The sequence below is a fragment of the Schistocerca cancellata genome, chromosome 8, assembly GCF_023864275.1.
Source record: "Schistocerca cancellata isolate TAMUIC-IGC-003103 chromosome 8, iqSchCanc2.1, whole genome shotgun sequence".
Taxonomy (NCBI): domain Eukaryota; kingdom Metazoa; phylum Arthropoda; class Insecta; order Orthoptera; family Acrididae; genus Schistocerca; species Schistocerca cancellata.
In genome coordinates this window covers 31,336,484-31,353,141 of record NC_064633.1, presented here as the reverse complement: position 1 = coordinate 31,353,141, position 16,658 = coordinate 31,336,484, and the positions used below count along the sequence as shown (strand labels likewise).

General features: G+C 48.2%; 1 protein-coding gene across 1 annotated transcript in view; it reads right to left on the bottom strand.

Annotated features, from left to right (window-relative positions):
• LOC126094662 (steroid receptor seven-up, isoforms B/C) overlaps positions 1-16,658 on the bottom strand; it is a 527,180-nt gene that overhangs the window by 272,087 nt on the left and 238,435 nt on the right. Inside the window, exons 3-4 of the mRNA XM_049909169.1 lie at positions 15,111-15,409; positions 7,325-7,583 (exon numbers count right to left, since the gene is read on the bottom strand). Of these exons, the coding sequence (XP_049765126.1) occupies positions 7,325-7,583; positions 15,111-15,409 (558 nt within the window). The remainder of the gene's footprint in view (positions 1-7,324; positions 7,584-15,110; positions 15,410-16,658) is intronic.

The following is a 16,658-nucleotide window of genomic DNA, read 5'->3' as shown; positions in this document are numbered from 1 at the left end:
TTGTACGGACGACTTTGCTAGCGACTACACTGACGAAGCTTTTCTCTCATTTGCCGAGAGACAGTCCATGGTTACGACCTAGCAAGGCGCCGTTAACCATTTCTAGAGAGAGTCTCACTTGTATCATCAAGAATGCTGTATACAAATGATGGATTAAAGTTAAGTATTCCAGAAGCTACGTACTTTTCTTTATAGCATTCATTACGTATCCTGTTTCAGATCTCACGCCCATCTGCGTGAGCTTAACGCGTGCCTTTCGGCTACTTCCGAGTGGCGTGGCTGTCTTGCTACGCCACAACAAAAGGAATTTTCGTGAGCTGGAACCGCGGTGTGCGGCTATTTCGCGCCGTGTTACTGTGCAGCACGTGGTGGAAGGTATCGGCGGTGTCGGCGGCGGCGGCGCGGGACGCCTCCGTGGGTAATGGACGGCGGCGCGGTGCGCACGCGCAGAGCGCCACCCGCCGCTGGCGCCGCCCATCCGTGACGACACACGCGGGAGCGGAGACGCCGCCGCCGCCGCCGCCGCCGCCGCAGCCCAGGGCGGCACGCTCGCCCAGGTCGTTGATCCTGCGGCAGATCTGCGCGCGGTGCCGTCGTCCGGCCGGCTGGACGCTGCTGGCCGCACCGACACGCAGTTCCTCCGTGGCGCACGAATTACTGGCGCGCCTCCGCGCCGGTGCGGGCGCAGCACGTGGCGGCGGACGGTGTAGCGTTTCTGGCTCCCGGAGCCACAATACATCGGGTGATCAAAAAGTAAGTATAAATTTAAAAACTGAATAAATCACGGAATAATGTAGATGGAGAGGTACAAATTGACACACATGCTTGGAATGACACGGGGTTTTATCAGAAAAAAAAAATATACAAAAGTTCAAAAAATGTCCGCCAGATGGTGCTTCATCTGATCAGAAATGCAATAATTAGCATAACAAAGTAAGACAAAGCAAAGATGATGTTCTTTACAGAAAATGCTCAATATGTGAATCTTCAGGTTTTCGCGGCGCAAAGACTGCTCCATCAAGTTTCGGGAATGCAGCCGCATGAATTCTGCTTCTTCTTCTAATATTTCGGCTGTATACCTTTCAGCCATCTTCAGAGAGAGCCGTACACAACATTATTCCTCGACTACAGCTGTTGTTGAGGAATGATGGTGGACATATTGAGCATTGCTCCATTAAGTTTCGGGAATGCAGCCGCATGAATTCTGATTCTTCTTCTAATATTTCGGCTGTATACCTTTCAGCCATCTTCAGAGACAGCCGTACAGTGCTGTTCACAACATTATTCCTCGACTACAGCTGTTGTTGAGGAATGATGGTGGACATATTGAGCATTGCTCCATTAAGTTTCGGGAGTACGGCTCTCTCTGAAGAAGGCTGAAAGGTATACAGCCGAAATATTAGAAGAAGAAGCAGAATTCATGCGGCTGCATTCCCGAAACTTAATTGAGCAATGCTCAATATGTCCACCATCATTCCTCAACAACAGCTGTAGTCGAGGAATAATGTTGTGAACAGCACTGTGAAGCATGTCCAGAGTTACGGTTAGGCATTGGCGTCGGATGTTGTCTTTCAGCATCCCTAGAGATGTCGGTCGATCGCGATACACTTGCGACTACAGGTAACCCCAAAGCCAATAATCGCACGGAATGAGGTCTGGAGACATGGCAGGCCAAGCATGACGAAAGTGGTGGCTGAGCACACGATCATCAGCAAACGGCGCGCGCAAGAGATCTTTCACGCGCCTAGCAATTTTTTTTTTTTTTTTTGTTCTAATAAAACCCCATGTCATTCCAAGCATGTGTGTCAATTTTTACCTCTCTATCTACATTATTCCGTGGTTTATTAAGTTTTCAAATTTATACTGACTTTTTGATCACCCAGTACAATCCCATACTTCACTTCGTAGTTGAGAAACAACGATGTACCTGATGCACGACGTAAAAAACAGGAGTGAGGTGATCACAACTTCAAATGTGTGTTTTTCTCAATACTGCTCCTCCAAAAGAATGTCGCTTTCCCTCCAGGGAGAGCCATTTCAGATCACGGAGCGCCACCGTAATGCGTGGGTGTTGCTCTGATTTACCGATAACAAATTTAGCAGCCGGACTCTGAATTGCTTCGATGTCTTCGTTTGATCCTACCCGATACGGATACACTCGACCAGTACTAGCGTCTTATATGCGCTGCGCTTTACATATGAACTACACTTTTCCAAAATTCTCCCAATAAACCGAGGTCGACCATTCGCCTTCCCTATTACATTCCTTACATTTCTTGTCGCCTTGTAACGTTACGCCCAGACTGACTGACTGACTGCTGACTGTGTCAAGCAGGAGAGTACTAATGCTGTACCCGAACATTACAGGTTGATTTTTCCAACTCGTCTGCATTAATTTACATTTTTCTGCAACCATTTTTTAACACCCTGTATATATACTTGAAAAGCCTTATGTTGAATCGTTCAGTTTCGCCCCACTGAGCTTAATCAAGCGACATCACTTGCATCGTTCAGTTTCGCCCCACTGAGCTTAATCAAGCAACATCACTTGAAAAGTACTGTCTTATGTTTACAGCATACCATGATCCACACAGCTCTGTGCGAAGGCCGCGCGGTATTAACCGAGCGGTCTAGGTTGGTTGGTTGGTTTGGGGAAGGAGACCAGACAGCGAGGTCATCGGTCTCATCGGATTAGGGAAGGATGGGGAAGGAAGTCGGCCGTGCCCTTTCAGAGGGACCATCCCGGCATTTGCCTGGAGTGATTTAGGGAAATCACGGAAAACCTAAATCAGGATGGCCGGACGCGGGATTGAACCGTCGTCCTCCCGAATGCGAGTCCAGTGTCTAACCACTGCAGCGGTCTAGGGCGCTACAGTCATGGACTGTGTGACTGGTCCCGGCGGAGGTTCGAGTCCTCCCTCGGGCATGGGTGTGTGTGAGTTTGCCCTTAGGATAATTTAGGTTAAGTAGTGTGTAAGCTTAAGTCCCATAAGATTTGGCAAACATTTGAACATTTTTTCTGTGCGAAGAAGTACCTGTAACGGCCTCCGTAATAAGGACGTAGCACAACCATGCTCACCTCACGGCTGTGTAACTGTGCTCGTATCCAGTATGCTTATGCTACGTTCTCATCATGGAGGCCATTTGCAGTTGTCCTCTGCTCAGTGCTGTGGGGATCGTTGCATGCTGTAAGCTATGAAACCAAATTTTTGAATGATGTCGCTTGATAGAACTTAAGAGAAAGAAATTAGCTGATAGATAATGAAGTAAAGCGGTTTTTTCGTAAAGTGTTTTCTTTTCTGTATTTTTATTTTCCACATAAAGAAGCAGCCTGAAAGTTAGTTAGGAAAGTTAGTTCCTTCGAGATAAGTATAAAAAGTGATGGGGCTGAGGTAAAATTTTTAATAAAGAAAATAAGCGCTTGAAATGTGTCACTCTTGCCAAAAAACTAGGGCTAGGCTTGTTGTGAACGTAAGAAGGAAAGAGTGACAGAGATAGGGCTTGTCGTGAACGTAAGGAAGGAGGAGTGACAAAGATGGTTCAAAACGGTTCAAATGGCTCTGAGCACTATGGGACTTAACTTTTGAGGTCATCAGTCCCCTAGAACTTAGAACTACTTAAACCTAACGAACCTAAGAACATCACACACATCCATGCCCGAGGCAGGATTCGAACCTGCGACTGTAGCGGTAGCGCGGTTCCAGACTGTAGCGCCTAGGACCACTCGGCCACTCCGGCCGGCGAGTGACAGAGATAAGATGAAACTCCTCCCGTTCAGGCAACCTGTGCTTCGTGTCTGTTCCACAGAGCGTAGGCAGCATGTGCTACCTAATTACTGCACGTTCCTGCCATTCCTCTAACGTTGCGGCAGGACAACTGAAGGGAGTGTTTCGCAGGGCTGTCCAAGGAGACGCAGGCGGAGGACGCGGCGACGAGGAAGTGTCGCCCGCTTCGCGGAAGCCGCGACACCCTGCGGGGGCGCGACCCGCCGCGTTGGGCAACCGCGCCACATCAAAGCGGCGCCCCTTCGCGGAAGCGCGCTGCTCGCTGCTGCGCAAACAGAGCCGCCGCCTTCGGATGCGCAGGCCTCGCCGCTCCGTCGCGGGCTAATTAGCTGGCCCGGCGACTGTGTGTCTTTGCGTATCTTTCGCAGTCAGCTAATGCAAACATACCAACGGCGAAGTCTCCCCAGGCGCTGTTTCCCCACAACGTAAAGCGTTATTCGTAAGCGCATCCGGCGTTTCTGAAGACAACTGTACAGAAACTATAAGATCTACAGAAAATAGATGTATACCAGTGGATAGAGGTTCCTTTCTGGAACCCACATCACAGGTTTGGACACCGTTTGTGACGTGGCAAACGTAATCAGTGGTGCATGCATATGGGAGGTGCACGGGGGGAACTCCCACCCGCCCCCCCCCCGCCCCCTCCCCGCCCCCCCCTATTCCGGGGCAGCCGGCATTGCCACCAGCGCCGCCCACGCCAGTCACCCCGCACGCTATTCGTTCGTTTCTTTCGTCAGTCGACTCGGCTGAATCGAGTTATCGAGTAGTTGTACATTCCTATGTAGTATGGGTGTCCGCGTCATCGTATTTTGTGTGTTTATGTTCAAAATGTGTGTGAAATCGTATGGGACTTAACTGCTGAGGTCATCAGTCCCTAAGCTTACACACTACTTAACCTACATTATCCTAAGGACACACACACACACACCCATGCCCGAGGGAGGTTGGTTCAAATGGCTCTGAGCACTATGGGACTTAACATCTTAGGTCATCAGTCCCCTAGAACTTAGAACTACTTAAACCTAACTAACCTAAGGTCATCACACACATCCATGCCCGAGGCAGGATTCGAACCTGCGACCGTAGCAGTGCCGCGGTTCCGGACTGCAGCGCCTAGAACCGCAAGACCACCGCGGCCGGCCCCGAGGGAGGACTCGAACCTCCTCCAGGATATGTTTATGTCTCGCACATAGACAGCTGACACATCCCTATGAGAAAAGTGGCGGCCATTCTAGTGATCTCGATACACTATTCTGTCTGGCTTTTGTTTTCCAGAAAAGTCGCGAATATTCCACTGTTTTCTTCTACAGAGGACCTTCGATACGTAGCATTATAAATATGGACTATTGGCCGAATAGGAAGCTAGTTTACACTCAGAAGCAGAAATATTAAGACTGAAGAATGAATAAATAAAAAGTCGTAGTTGTAGCAAGTTCAAGTGAGTGTGAAATCTTACGGGACTTAACTGCTAAGGTCATCAGTACGTAAGCGTAGACACTACTTAACCTAAATTATCCTAAGAACAAACGTACACACACCCATGCCCGAGGGAGTACTTGAACCCCCACCGGGACCAGCCGCACAGTCCATGACTGCAGCGCCTTAGACCGCTCGGCTAATCCTGCGAGGCAGTGATCAGTTGATTGTGAAGTATTAATAATAGTAATTCATAGCAATTTCCCAGTAAAAATATTGTTATGGAACTCGTAACAATATTTTCACTAATAACGTAATAACTATTGGTGCGTTTATCTCCGATAATAGCGACTTTCGAGAAGATTCCCTAAAAGCGCATTGTTACTATTAGGCTCTCTATCGATTGCACTAGAAAGCAACGGAATCGACAATAAAAGTACCACACACATGGGTAGCTCAGTTGGTAGAGCACTTGTCCGCGAAAGGCAAAGGTCCCGAGTTCGAGTCTCGGTCCGGCACACAGTTTTAATCTGCCAGGAAGTTTCATATCAGCGCACACTCCGCTGCAGAGTGAAAATCTCATTCTGACGACACACATAAATTGCCGGATGACGTCATAAATGGAAACTCGCCCTTACATTATACGTCGTAAGATACATATTGGCTTGTCGCTTTCACCGTAGGTATTTGTTCACACTTCATAAAAGCCTGGAAGCGATCATTCTGGCAGCGGTAAAAGTAAAGGTAGCTCAAGACGTCTTTAGCGCCCCATCCTTGAGGTTTTTTTGTATCCGCCACTGACGTAAATACGTGTGTGCAATTCATTCGAATCACTGCTGTAGCTACCACCAGGGAAGGCACAGCTATATATGCCCTCTTCCGAAATATGTTTATTGAGTTGCGTATCTAAAGGCGCGGACTAATTCGATGCGACAACACGGAGTGTATGATTTTCCTACATATTGTGACACTCCTGCTCCTGCTCACTATCGTCTTCTGACACCGCCAGAGTTTTTTTTTTTTTTTTTTTTTTTTTTTTTGTAGCACTTGGAACCTACATCCTCAATTATTTGCTTGACGTATTCCAATCTCTGTCTTCCTCTATATTTTTGCCCTCTACAGCTCCCTCTAGTACCATGGAAGTCATTCCCTCATGTCTTAGCAGATGTCCTATCATCCTGTCCCTTCTCCTTATCAGTGTTTTCCACATATTCCTTTCCTCTCCGATTCTGCGTAGAACCTCCTCATTCCTTACCTTATCAGTTCACCTAATTTTCAACATTCGTCTATAGCACCACATCTCAAATGCTTCGATTCTCTTCTGTTCCGGTTTTCCCACAGTCCATGTTTCACCACCATACAATGCTGTAATCCAGACTTACATCCTCAGAAATTTCTTCCTCAAATTATGCCGGTATTTGATATTAGTAGACTTCTCTTGGCCAGAAATGCCTTTTTTGCCATAGCGAGTCTGCTTTTGATGTCCTCCTTGCTCCGTCCGTCATTGGTTATTTTACTGCCTAGGTAGCAGAATTCCTTAACTTCATTGACTTTATGACCACGAATCCTGATGTTAAGTTTCTCGCTGTTCCCATTTCTACTACTTCTCATTACCTTCGTCTTTCTCCGATTTACTCTCAAACCATACTGTGTACTCATTAGACTGTTCATTCCGTTCAGCAGATCATTTAATTCTTCTTCACTTTCACTCAGGATAGCAATGACATCAGCGAATCGTATCACTGATATACTTTCACCTTGTTTTTTAATTCCACTCCTGAACCTTTCTTTTATTTCCATCATTGCTTCCTCGATGTACAGATTGAAGAGTAGGGGCGAAAGGCTACAGCCTTGTCTTACAAACTTCTTAATACGAGCACTTCGTTCTTGATCTCCACTCTTATTATTCCCTCTTGGTTGTTGTACATATTTGTATACGACCCGTCTCTCCCTATAGCTTACCTCTACTTTTTCCAGAATCTCGAACAGCTTGCACCATTTTATTTTGTCGAACGCTTTTTCCAGAGTTGCTTATTAATAATCCTCCACGCAGACACGATCCGCATGTCAGCATACGCAAAGGACGGACTTTAGGTGGTAGCGGGCCGGGGCTGCGGCCTTACCTGTGGTGAAGAGGACGATGGCCTTGAGGCAGGAGTATTCGGCGGAGTCGACGTGCAGCGCCTTGAGCTTCTCGACCTGCTCCTGGAAGATTCGTATGTGGTCCATGAAGGCGACGACGCGGTCGGCCGCCATGGGGGAGGCGTGCAGGCCGGCGGCGGCCAGCAGCGGCGCCACGTGCAGCGGCATCGAGCACTGCGACGCGTTCAGGACGAACAGCTCGCTCCAGACCAGCCGCAGCAGCGCCACCTGGTCCGTCACCTGCCGGACCACCACACGTGTCTACAGGCACCGGCCGTCAACTGTCCAGCGGGCGGCAGCATCGAGCGCATCTACAGCACCAGCGACTGGTCGCAGTAGCACCACTTGGACTGTCATCTACTGGCAGTGTCAATACGGCTACTATGTTCATCATAAGAATAAACATGATCAAACAAACACAGACGCGATGAACCAGTAGCACACGTACAGTGGAGTTGTTAAGCTCGCGAAAGTACGAGGGCAGTTCAATAAGTAATGCAACACATTTTTTTTCTGAAACAGGGGTTGTTTTATTCACCATTGAAATACACCAGGTTATTTCCCAATCTTTTAGCTACACAACACCATTTTTCAACGTAATCTCCATTCAATGCTACGGCCTTACGCCACCTTGAAATGAGGGCCTGTATGCCTGCACGGTACCATTCCGCTGGTCGATGTCGGAGCCAACGTCGTACTGCATCAATAACTTCTCCATCATCCGCGTAGTGCCTCCCACGGATTGCGTCCTTCATTGCGCCAAACATATGGAAATCCGACGGTGCGAGATCGGGGCTGTAGGGTGCATGAGGAAGAACAGTCCACTGAAGTTTTGTGAGCTCCTCTCGGGTGCGAAGACTTGTGTGAGTCTTGCGTTGTCATGAAGAAGGAGAAGTTCGTTCAGATTTTTGTGCCTACGAACACGCTGAAGTCGTTTCTTCAATTTCTGAAGAGTAGCACAATACACTTCAGAGTTGATCGTTTGACCATGGGGAAGGACATCGAACAGAATAACCCCTTCAGCGTCCCAGAAGACTGTAACCGTGACTTTACCGGCTGTGGGTATGGCTTTAAACTTTTTCTTGGCAGGGGAGTGGGTGTGGCGCCACTCCATTGATTGCGGTTTTGTTTCAGGTTCGAAGTGATGAACCCATGTTTCATCGCCTGTAACAATCTTTGACAAGAAATTGTTACCCTCAGCCACATGACGAGCAAGCAATTCCGCACAGATGGTTCTCCTTTGCTCTTTATGGTGTTCGGTTAGACAACGAGGGACCCAGCGGGAACAAACCTTTGAATATCCCAACTGGTGAACAATTGTGACAGCACTACCAACATAGATGTCAAGTTGAGCACTGAGTTGTTTGATGGTGATCCGTCGATCATCTCGAACGAGTGTGTTCGCACGCTCCGCCATTGCAGGAGTCACAGCTGTGCACGGCCGGCCCGCACGCGGGAGATCAGACAGTCTTGCTTGACCTTGCGGCGATGATGACACACGCTTTACCCAACGATTCACCGTGCTTTTGTCCACTCCCAGATCACCGTAGACATTCTGCAAGCGCCTATGAATATCTGAGATGCCCTGGTTTTCCGCCAAAAGAAACTCGATCACTGCCCGTTGTTTGCAACGCACATCCGTTAGAGACGCCATTTTAACAGCTCCGTACAGCGCTGCCACCTGTCGGAAGTCAATGAAACTATACGAGACGAAGCGGGAATGTTTGAAAATATTCCACAAGAAATTTCCGGTTTTTTCAACCAAAATTGGCCGAGAAAAAAAAATGTGTTGCATTACTTATTGAACTGCCCTCGTAGATCCTACTTACACTACGGCATACCAATTGAAACTTAAAGGGAGAGGTTATGTACACAGCAGCAGGTAGTGATCAAAAGTATCCGGACACTCCAAAAAAATTCGTTTTTCATATCACGTGCATTGCGCTCCCACCCACTGCCACGTACTCCATATCAGCGACCTCAGTAGCTATTAGATATCGTGAGAGAGCAGAATGGGACGCTACGCGGAACTCACGGAGTTCGAACGTGGCCAGATGATTGGGTGTCACTTGTGTCATACGCCTGTACGCGAGATTCCCATACTCCTAAATATCCCTAGGTTCACTGTCTCGGATATGATAGCGTAGTGGAACCGTGAACGGACACGTACAGCACAAAAGCGTACAGGCCGACCTCGTCTGTTGACTGACAGAGACCGCCTACAGCTGAAGAGGGTCGTAATGTGTAATAGGCAGACATCTATCCAGACCGTCACACAGGAATTCCAATCTGCATCAGGATCCACTGCAAGTACTATGAAAGTTACGCGGGAAGTGAGAAAACTATGATTTCGTATTCGAGCGGCTGCTCATAAGCCACACATCATGCCGCTAAATGCTACACGACGTCCCTCTTGGTCTAAGGGGCGTAAACATTGGACGATTGAACAGTGGAAAAACGTTGTGTGGGAGTGACTAATCACGGTACACAATGTGGCGATCCGATGGCAGGATGTTGCTATGACGAATGCCCGGTGAACGTCATCTGCGAGCGTGTGTAGTGCCAACAGTAAAATTCGTAGGTGGTGGTGTTATGGTGTGGTCGTGTTTTTCATGGACGGGGCTTGCACCCCTTGTTGTTTGGCGTGGCACTATCACAGCACAAGTCTACATTGATGTTTTAAGCACCTTCTTGCTTCCCACTGTTGAAAAGCAATCCGGGTATCGCGATAGCGTATTTGAACACGATCGAGCACCTGATCATAATGCACGGCCTGTGGCGGTGTAGTTACATGACAATGACGTCCCTGTAGTGGAGGGGCCTGCACAGAGTCCTGACGTGAATCCTAAGAACAGCTCTGGGATGTTTTGGAATGCCGACTTCGTGCCAGGCTCACCGACCGACATCGATAACACTCCTCAGTGTGAAATTAGGGTGAAGATTTCTTTTATCTTCTGCTTAGGATTCTGTATTTTAGTCATTCAGAAGGTTCTTTAGTTTTTTTTTTCTTTTGGTCTCATCAAAGGTATCTGGACACCTATTAGTGAAGGCGTGCCCACCGTTTACGTTTATAATGGCTTGAACTCTGTTGAGAACTCGATCAACGAGGTATGTGAATGCCTGTGGAGGAATGTTAGCTCATTCTTCCTCAAGAGCCGAAACTAAAGAAACCAATATTGATGGACGCTGGGGTCTGGAGCGGAGTCGACATTGCAACTCCTCCCAAGTGGGTGCCATTGATCTCAGATCAGGACTGTTGGCAGGTCAGTCCATTTCAGGAATGTTATCCTTTACAAAACACTGCTTCACAGTCGTTGCTTTATGATGGGGTGCATTATCATGCTTATAAAAACAATCGTAGTCTCCGAACTTTTCCGTTACTGAACGCATCAAACAATCCTTCAAAATATGTTCATATCCTCACGCATTTAGTTTTTATAAGGGCGATAAGGGACCACAAACTGACCCCGAAAAAGACGCCCATACTCTACCAGCATGTCCTCAATACTTCTCCAGATGTACTACACATGATGGCAAGTGCTCCAGACATCCGCCGAACTGAAGTCCTCCCGCAGGGTACAGCGTGACCCATCCTCAAAAAACACTCGTTTCCAACCATTCACTGCCCAGAGGCATCATTCTTTACACCACCCCAAGCGTCGCTTATACGGCTGACTACAGAAATGTGTAGCTTATGTGGAACTGCACTACAATTGTACCCCATTCTCTATGTGGGCTGCTGGTAGCCCTTTGAAACTAAGGAGTGATTCCTTCCGCTGACTTAATGCATTTTTTTTTTTTTTTTTTTTTTACAGCAGACCTCCGCAATGTTCTACGGTCTCTGATGATGCACTTCACACTCACATCGCCAACAGTCGACTTGGAACGCTTTAAAGGGGCCGAAATGTCTGTGGTGTTACTAAGATGCCATTCGGTAACTAGTCCACGTCCGAAGCCACTGAGCACCCCTGAGTGAGCCACTGTGCTGTTACTGCTTTTCTACTCGTAACACACCGAGCGAGGTGGTGGAGCGGTTAGCACACTGGACTCGCATTCGAAAGGACGACGGTTCAAACCGTCCATCCGGATTTAGGTATTTCGTGATTTCCCTAAATAGCTCCAGGCAAATGCCGGGACGGTTCCTGTGAAAGGGCACAGCCGATTTCCCTTCCACATCCTAGACAGTTGTGCTCCGTCTCTTACGACATCGATGTCGACGGGACGTTAAAACCAGTCTTCCTTCCATGCTCGTAACACGATACTCACAAGGGAACATCCCCATCGCACCCCCCTCAGATTTATTTATAAGTTGGCACAATGGATAGGCCTTGAAAAACTGAACACAGATCAATCGAGAAAACAGGAAGAAGTTGTGTGGAACTATGAAAAAATAAGCAAAATATACAAACTGGGTCGTCCATGGGTAAGATAGGCAATATTAAGGGCTATGTGAGGCGAGGAGCTCCGTGGTCCCGTGGTTAGCGTGAACAGCTGCGGAACGAGAGGTCCTTGGTTCAAATCTACCCTCCACTGAAAATTTTGCTTTCTTTATTTTCGCAAAGTTATGATCTGTCCGTTCGTTCATTGACGTCTGTGTTCACTGTAATAAGTTTAGTGTCTGTGTTTTGCGACCGCACCGCAAAACCGTGTGATTAGTTGACGAAAGGACGTGCCTCTCCAATGGGAACCGAAAACATTTGATCGCAAGGTCATAGGTCAACCGATTCCTCCACAGGAAAACACGTCTGATATTTTGTATACGACACTGGTGACAGCATATGCGTCGCATGACAGGAATATGTTGTCGACCCACCTAACTAGTACACTTGGCGAATGGGTGAAAAGTTTCTTCTACCTTGCCCGATTTAGGTTTTCTTGTGGATGTAATAATCACTCCAAAAAAAGTGATGAAAACATAAGAGTTTTTCACATAAACTGAAAATAAAAAGTTAAAATTTTCGGTCGAGGGAAGATTTGAACCAAGGAGCTCTCGTTACGCAGCTGTTCACGCTAACCACGGGACCACGGAGCTCCTCGCCTCACATAGCCCTTAATATTGGCTATCTTACGCATGGACGACCCAGTTTGTATATTTTGTTTATTTTTTCATAGTTCCACACAACTTCTTCCTGTTTTCTCGATCGATCTGTGTTCAGTTTTTCAAGGACTATCCACTGTGCCAACTTATAACTAAATCTGAGGGGGTGCGATGGGGATGTTCCCTTGTCAGCGTCTCCTTTTCCAATGGCGGATGCGCCTGTCGTGATAGCTAGCAGCCAGTCCCGCATTACCGGCCACAGCAGTGTGTCGCCACCTGCTGCGGAAGGCAGGCCTCTGCCGCTCCAGCGGCGCAGGTGTCCCGTGCTGGCCCAACACGCGGGGACAGGCAGCGAGCGGCTGGCGCAATTAGAGCGTCGCGCCTGTGCCGGGATTAACACGGCCACTCAGCAGCAGCGCCTGCCCGCCGTGTTAATTCAGTGGCCGGCGCTCTCGTTAGCTCTGCTATCGGGAAAACACGCTCATTAATTCACATTCGCTGCCGGGCCGTCCCGCGGGCTAATATTTAACGTGGCCGCGGCCGCTATCATAACAGGATCGGCCGGCCGCCTTGTAACCTGTTTATTCTGCCCGATATGTTATTAGGCCGGGACACTAATGGCCGATCGCTCGCCTGTCGCCGCTCCTTGGCGCGGCCCGGCCGTGTAAACGGTCATCGGCGATACGTCACGTGGCCGATTACCGCTCTGTGGCGGCGGGGCGCCCGCGGGAGGTCCGATCGGGAAAAACAAACAGGCGGAGCGCGTGCTGAAAGAGACGTCGACCGCTGTAAACACACTCGCTGACACTATCTGGACTGGTCGTAACACTGCGGGAACGTGGCAGGGACAACAGCATGAGAGAACAAACAGATCGAGAACGACACATTTACTACGATGACCAAGCGCGATTCTGCTACTTTCTTTTAGTCTAAACAACCCTTCTCTCCACCCTCCCCCGCCCCCTCCCTGAAGCCAGAGCTTCGCGTCGCTCTTGTGTGAAATCTTATGGGACTTAACTGCTAAGGTCATCAGTCCCTAAGCTTACACACTACTTAATATGGGCGTACCCGGCGAGGGGCAGGGCGGGGGGGGGGGGGGGGGGCAGCTGTCCCCCCCTCCCAGAAGATATTCGAACTCGTTCGCTCAGATCCGGGAGTAATTTTTTCGTCTTCGGCACGTTACTGTCGGCAAATCCTAGAAGATTGTTACTGGATTAAAAAGTTATATTTTTAAACAAGTGCATTCTTACATTTAAAATGTTTTTCACTAGTTTACCGTTTTATTTAATAAGAAGTGTTGTATGTTGTCTCGAGTCCTTGTTTCCTGAGACTAGTATGACCTGCCCCCCTCCCCCCTAGTTCAGATTCTGGGTACGCCCTTGCTACTTAACCTAAAGTGTCCTAAAATAAAGGACAAACACACACACAAATGCCCGACGGAGGACTCGAACCTCCGCCGGGACCAGCCGCACAGTCCATGACAAGTAAGTGTCCCTCTTTATAAGTATGGAGGTGTGATTACACATGTCAATCACATCGCGATTACGGGCAGCATGGGGTTCACGCCTGAGCCTCAGGATGTGCGCTAGCAGTGCATGTCGGGTGTTTCAAGCGCCAACTTCGCGTCTCAATATCTCGGGATGTAATGGGAATATTGCGATGCAATCAACGCCATTGTGTATGTGCTTTGTCATGCTATGGATTGCTGAAGAAAAAATATAGGAGGTCCATTTAAAAAAAACATAAGTTTGTGTTAAAATACACATATGCTTTCGTTTTAGAATGTTTCCAAATATGTACATTCATGGGCTCCAACCCTACATTGATACCAGTGAAAGTCGTTTTCCAATAGCTGTTATTGTTCCAGAGATATTTTGGGTGGACAAAATAGCTGGGACACTCTATATTATATATATATATATATATATATATATATATATATATATATATATATATATATATATATATATATATTGCTCCTTCATACAATTTGACATTTGAGAATTAATGATATTCAGCGATATATTGCGTAGTTGTCAATCAGAAGGGAAATTCCGAAAGACTGGATACGAACCTGCATTTAATAACCCAAGAGCTCCATTACTTCTTCGGATGGTTAAACTTCATCAAAGCCAAATATCCACTTGATCTGAGGTTTCCCGACTGATTATACAACGCTCCCAAAAATACGAGGCATTTTATTTGTACAGATTAGCAGCCTCCCGCAAAGCACGAGCCTGTAGAGAAGAAGAATCATCGCCTGATTTCATTCTAACAAGTGAAATTTCTGAATCATTTTGAGTGACTGAGCTCTGACTGTGTTTCCTATTATGAATGATTGATTGCTCGAACGAATTGAGAACTACATAACTACATAATTACATAGATAGGAGGAAAAATTACAAGTTAATTCCATTGGGAAACGGTATGGAGTGTGTGTAGGTGTAGGTCTGCTCGGGTCTGTCGGTACAGGTGCAGCAGAGTGGAAATTAGAAGGGAAATAATGAGGATAGGGAAGTCGAGTTTGCGAATAGTGTAGAATGTACGCAGATGTCCGGTGCGAGCGAAGATGGATGCGAATTTGATGAGATGTTAAAGGATTCTTTTGGCGGAATTTGAACTGTTGCAGTGAGTAATGGGAAGCGCGTGGCGATCAAGAATTAGGTAGGGGAGAGTGACAGGAGTTCGATGGGGATGTGACGATAGTGGCGTGCCGCTCGCCGGCTTACCTGGAGATCGGGGAAGAAGGGTATGTTCCGCGCCCACTCGACGGCGGAGAAGAGGAGGCGGGCGGCGAGTTCGCAGATGTTGTCGATGCCCATGATGTTGTTGGGCTGCATGCACTGGCCGTAGCGCGACGTGGGGTACGGCTCGGCGCGCAGCAGCAGCGAGATGTAGCTGGACAGGTAGGAGTGGCCGTTGAAGCCCGCCGCCGCCGCCGCCGCCGCCGCCGCGTCGCCGTTCGTCAGCGCCAGCTGGCCCGGCAGCCCTGGGGGCTGCGTGGGCGGCACCCGCCCCCGCTGCACGGCTGCAACACCACACCACGGCCACTGAGCCGGCTGCTAGCGCAGTGCGAGCGTGTCGCGGGTTTCGAAAGGCGTCTGCGCGGTAACTACAAAAAGAGGTACGCCAGTGGACAGGGCACCTCTACACGTTACAGGTGCTCATTACAGGCACCTTTTGTGGACGACAAGCGCCAATACGTGGCTGCGATTGAAGTCGCTGACAGGAATTGCCCAGGGAAGCCATTTTCTGTATATCTTGTACCGAGTAGCTACAATTTTTTTAAAAAAATCTTTATTAATAACATCTATAACATTTATACAAAATCAACCCACCACCTGTCTTGTTTCAGCAAGACGCTGCACCACCTCATTGGGGTTTGGACGTCCGTGCCTATCTCGATATGACCTTTCTTGGGCGATGTATTGGTCGTGATGGGCCAACGGTTTGGCCTCCACGCTCTCCTGACATAACCCCATTAGACTTCTTTTTATGGGGTTATGTCAAGGACGAGGGCTACCGAACACGTGTACCAGGTCTTGAAACCCTGCGGCAACGGATAACCACAGTCGTTGAATCGATCCCTCCAGTGATGAATAGCAACAATTACTGTTCAACTACTCACGTGGGTGCAGTGTGGGCTATAATCATCGTATGGCAGCGGAACTTGGTAGATATTCTGATGCGTTATCGCGGAACCCATTTACACATGGTGTCCGAAAAGTCTTTCCCTGATTACATAAATTGATAACTCAGGCTAGAAGTAAGATACAAATACGAAACTAGTGTCTAATTGAAACTTCCTGGCAGATTAAAACTGTGTGCCGAGCCGAGACTCGAACTCGGGGTCTTTGCCTTTCGCGGGCAAGTGCTCTACCAACTCAAGCACGACTCACGCTCCGTCCTCACAGCTTCACTTCTGCCAGTATCTCGTCTTCTACCTTCCAAACTTTACAGAAGCTCTCCTGCGAACCTTGCAGAACTAGCACTCCTGAATGAAAGGATATTGCGGAGACATGGCTTAGCCACAGCCTGGGGCATGTTTCCAGAATGAGATTTTCACTCTGCAACGAAGTGTACGCTGATAGGAAACTTCCTGGCAGATAAAAACTGTGTGCAGGGCCGACACTCGAACTCGGGCCCTTGCCTTTCGCGGGCAAGTGATCTACCAAGGGGTTGAAATGATACTCATTTTGCGAAAGGCAAAGGTCCCGAGTTCGAGTCTCGGCCCGGCACACAGTTTTAATCTGCCAGGAAGTTTCATATCAGCGCAC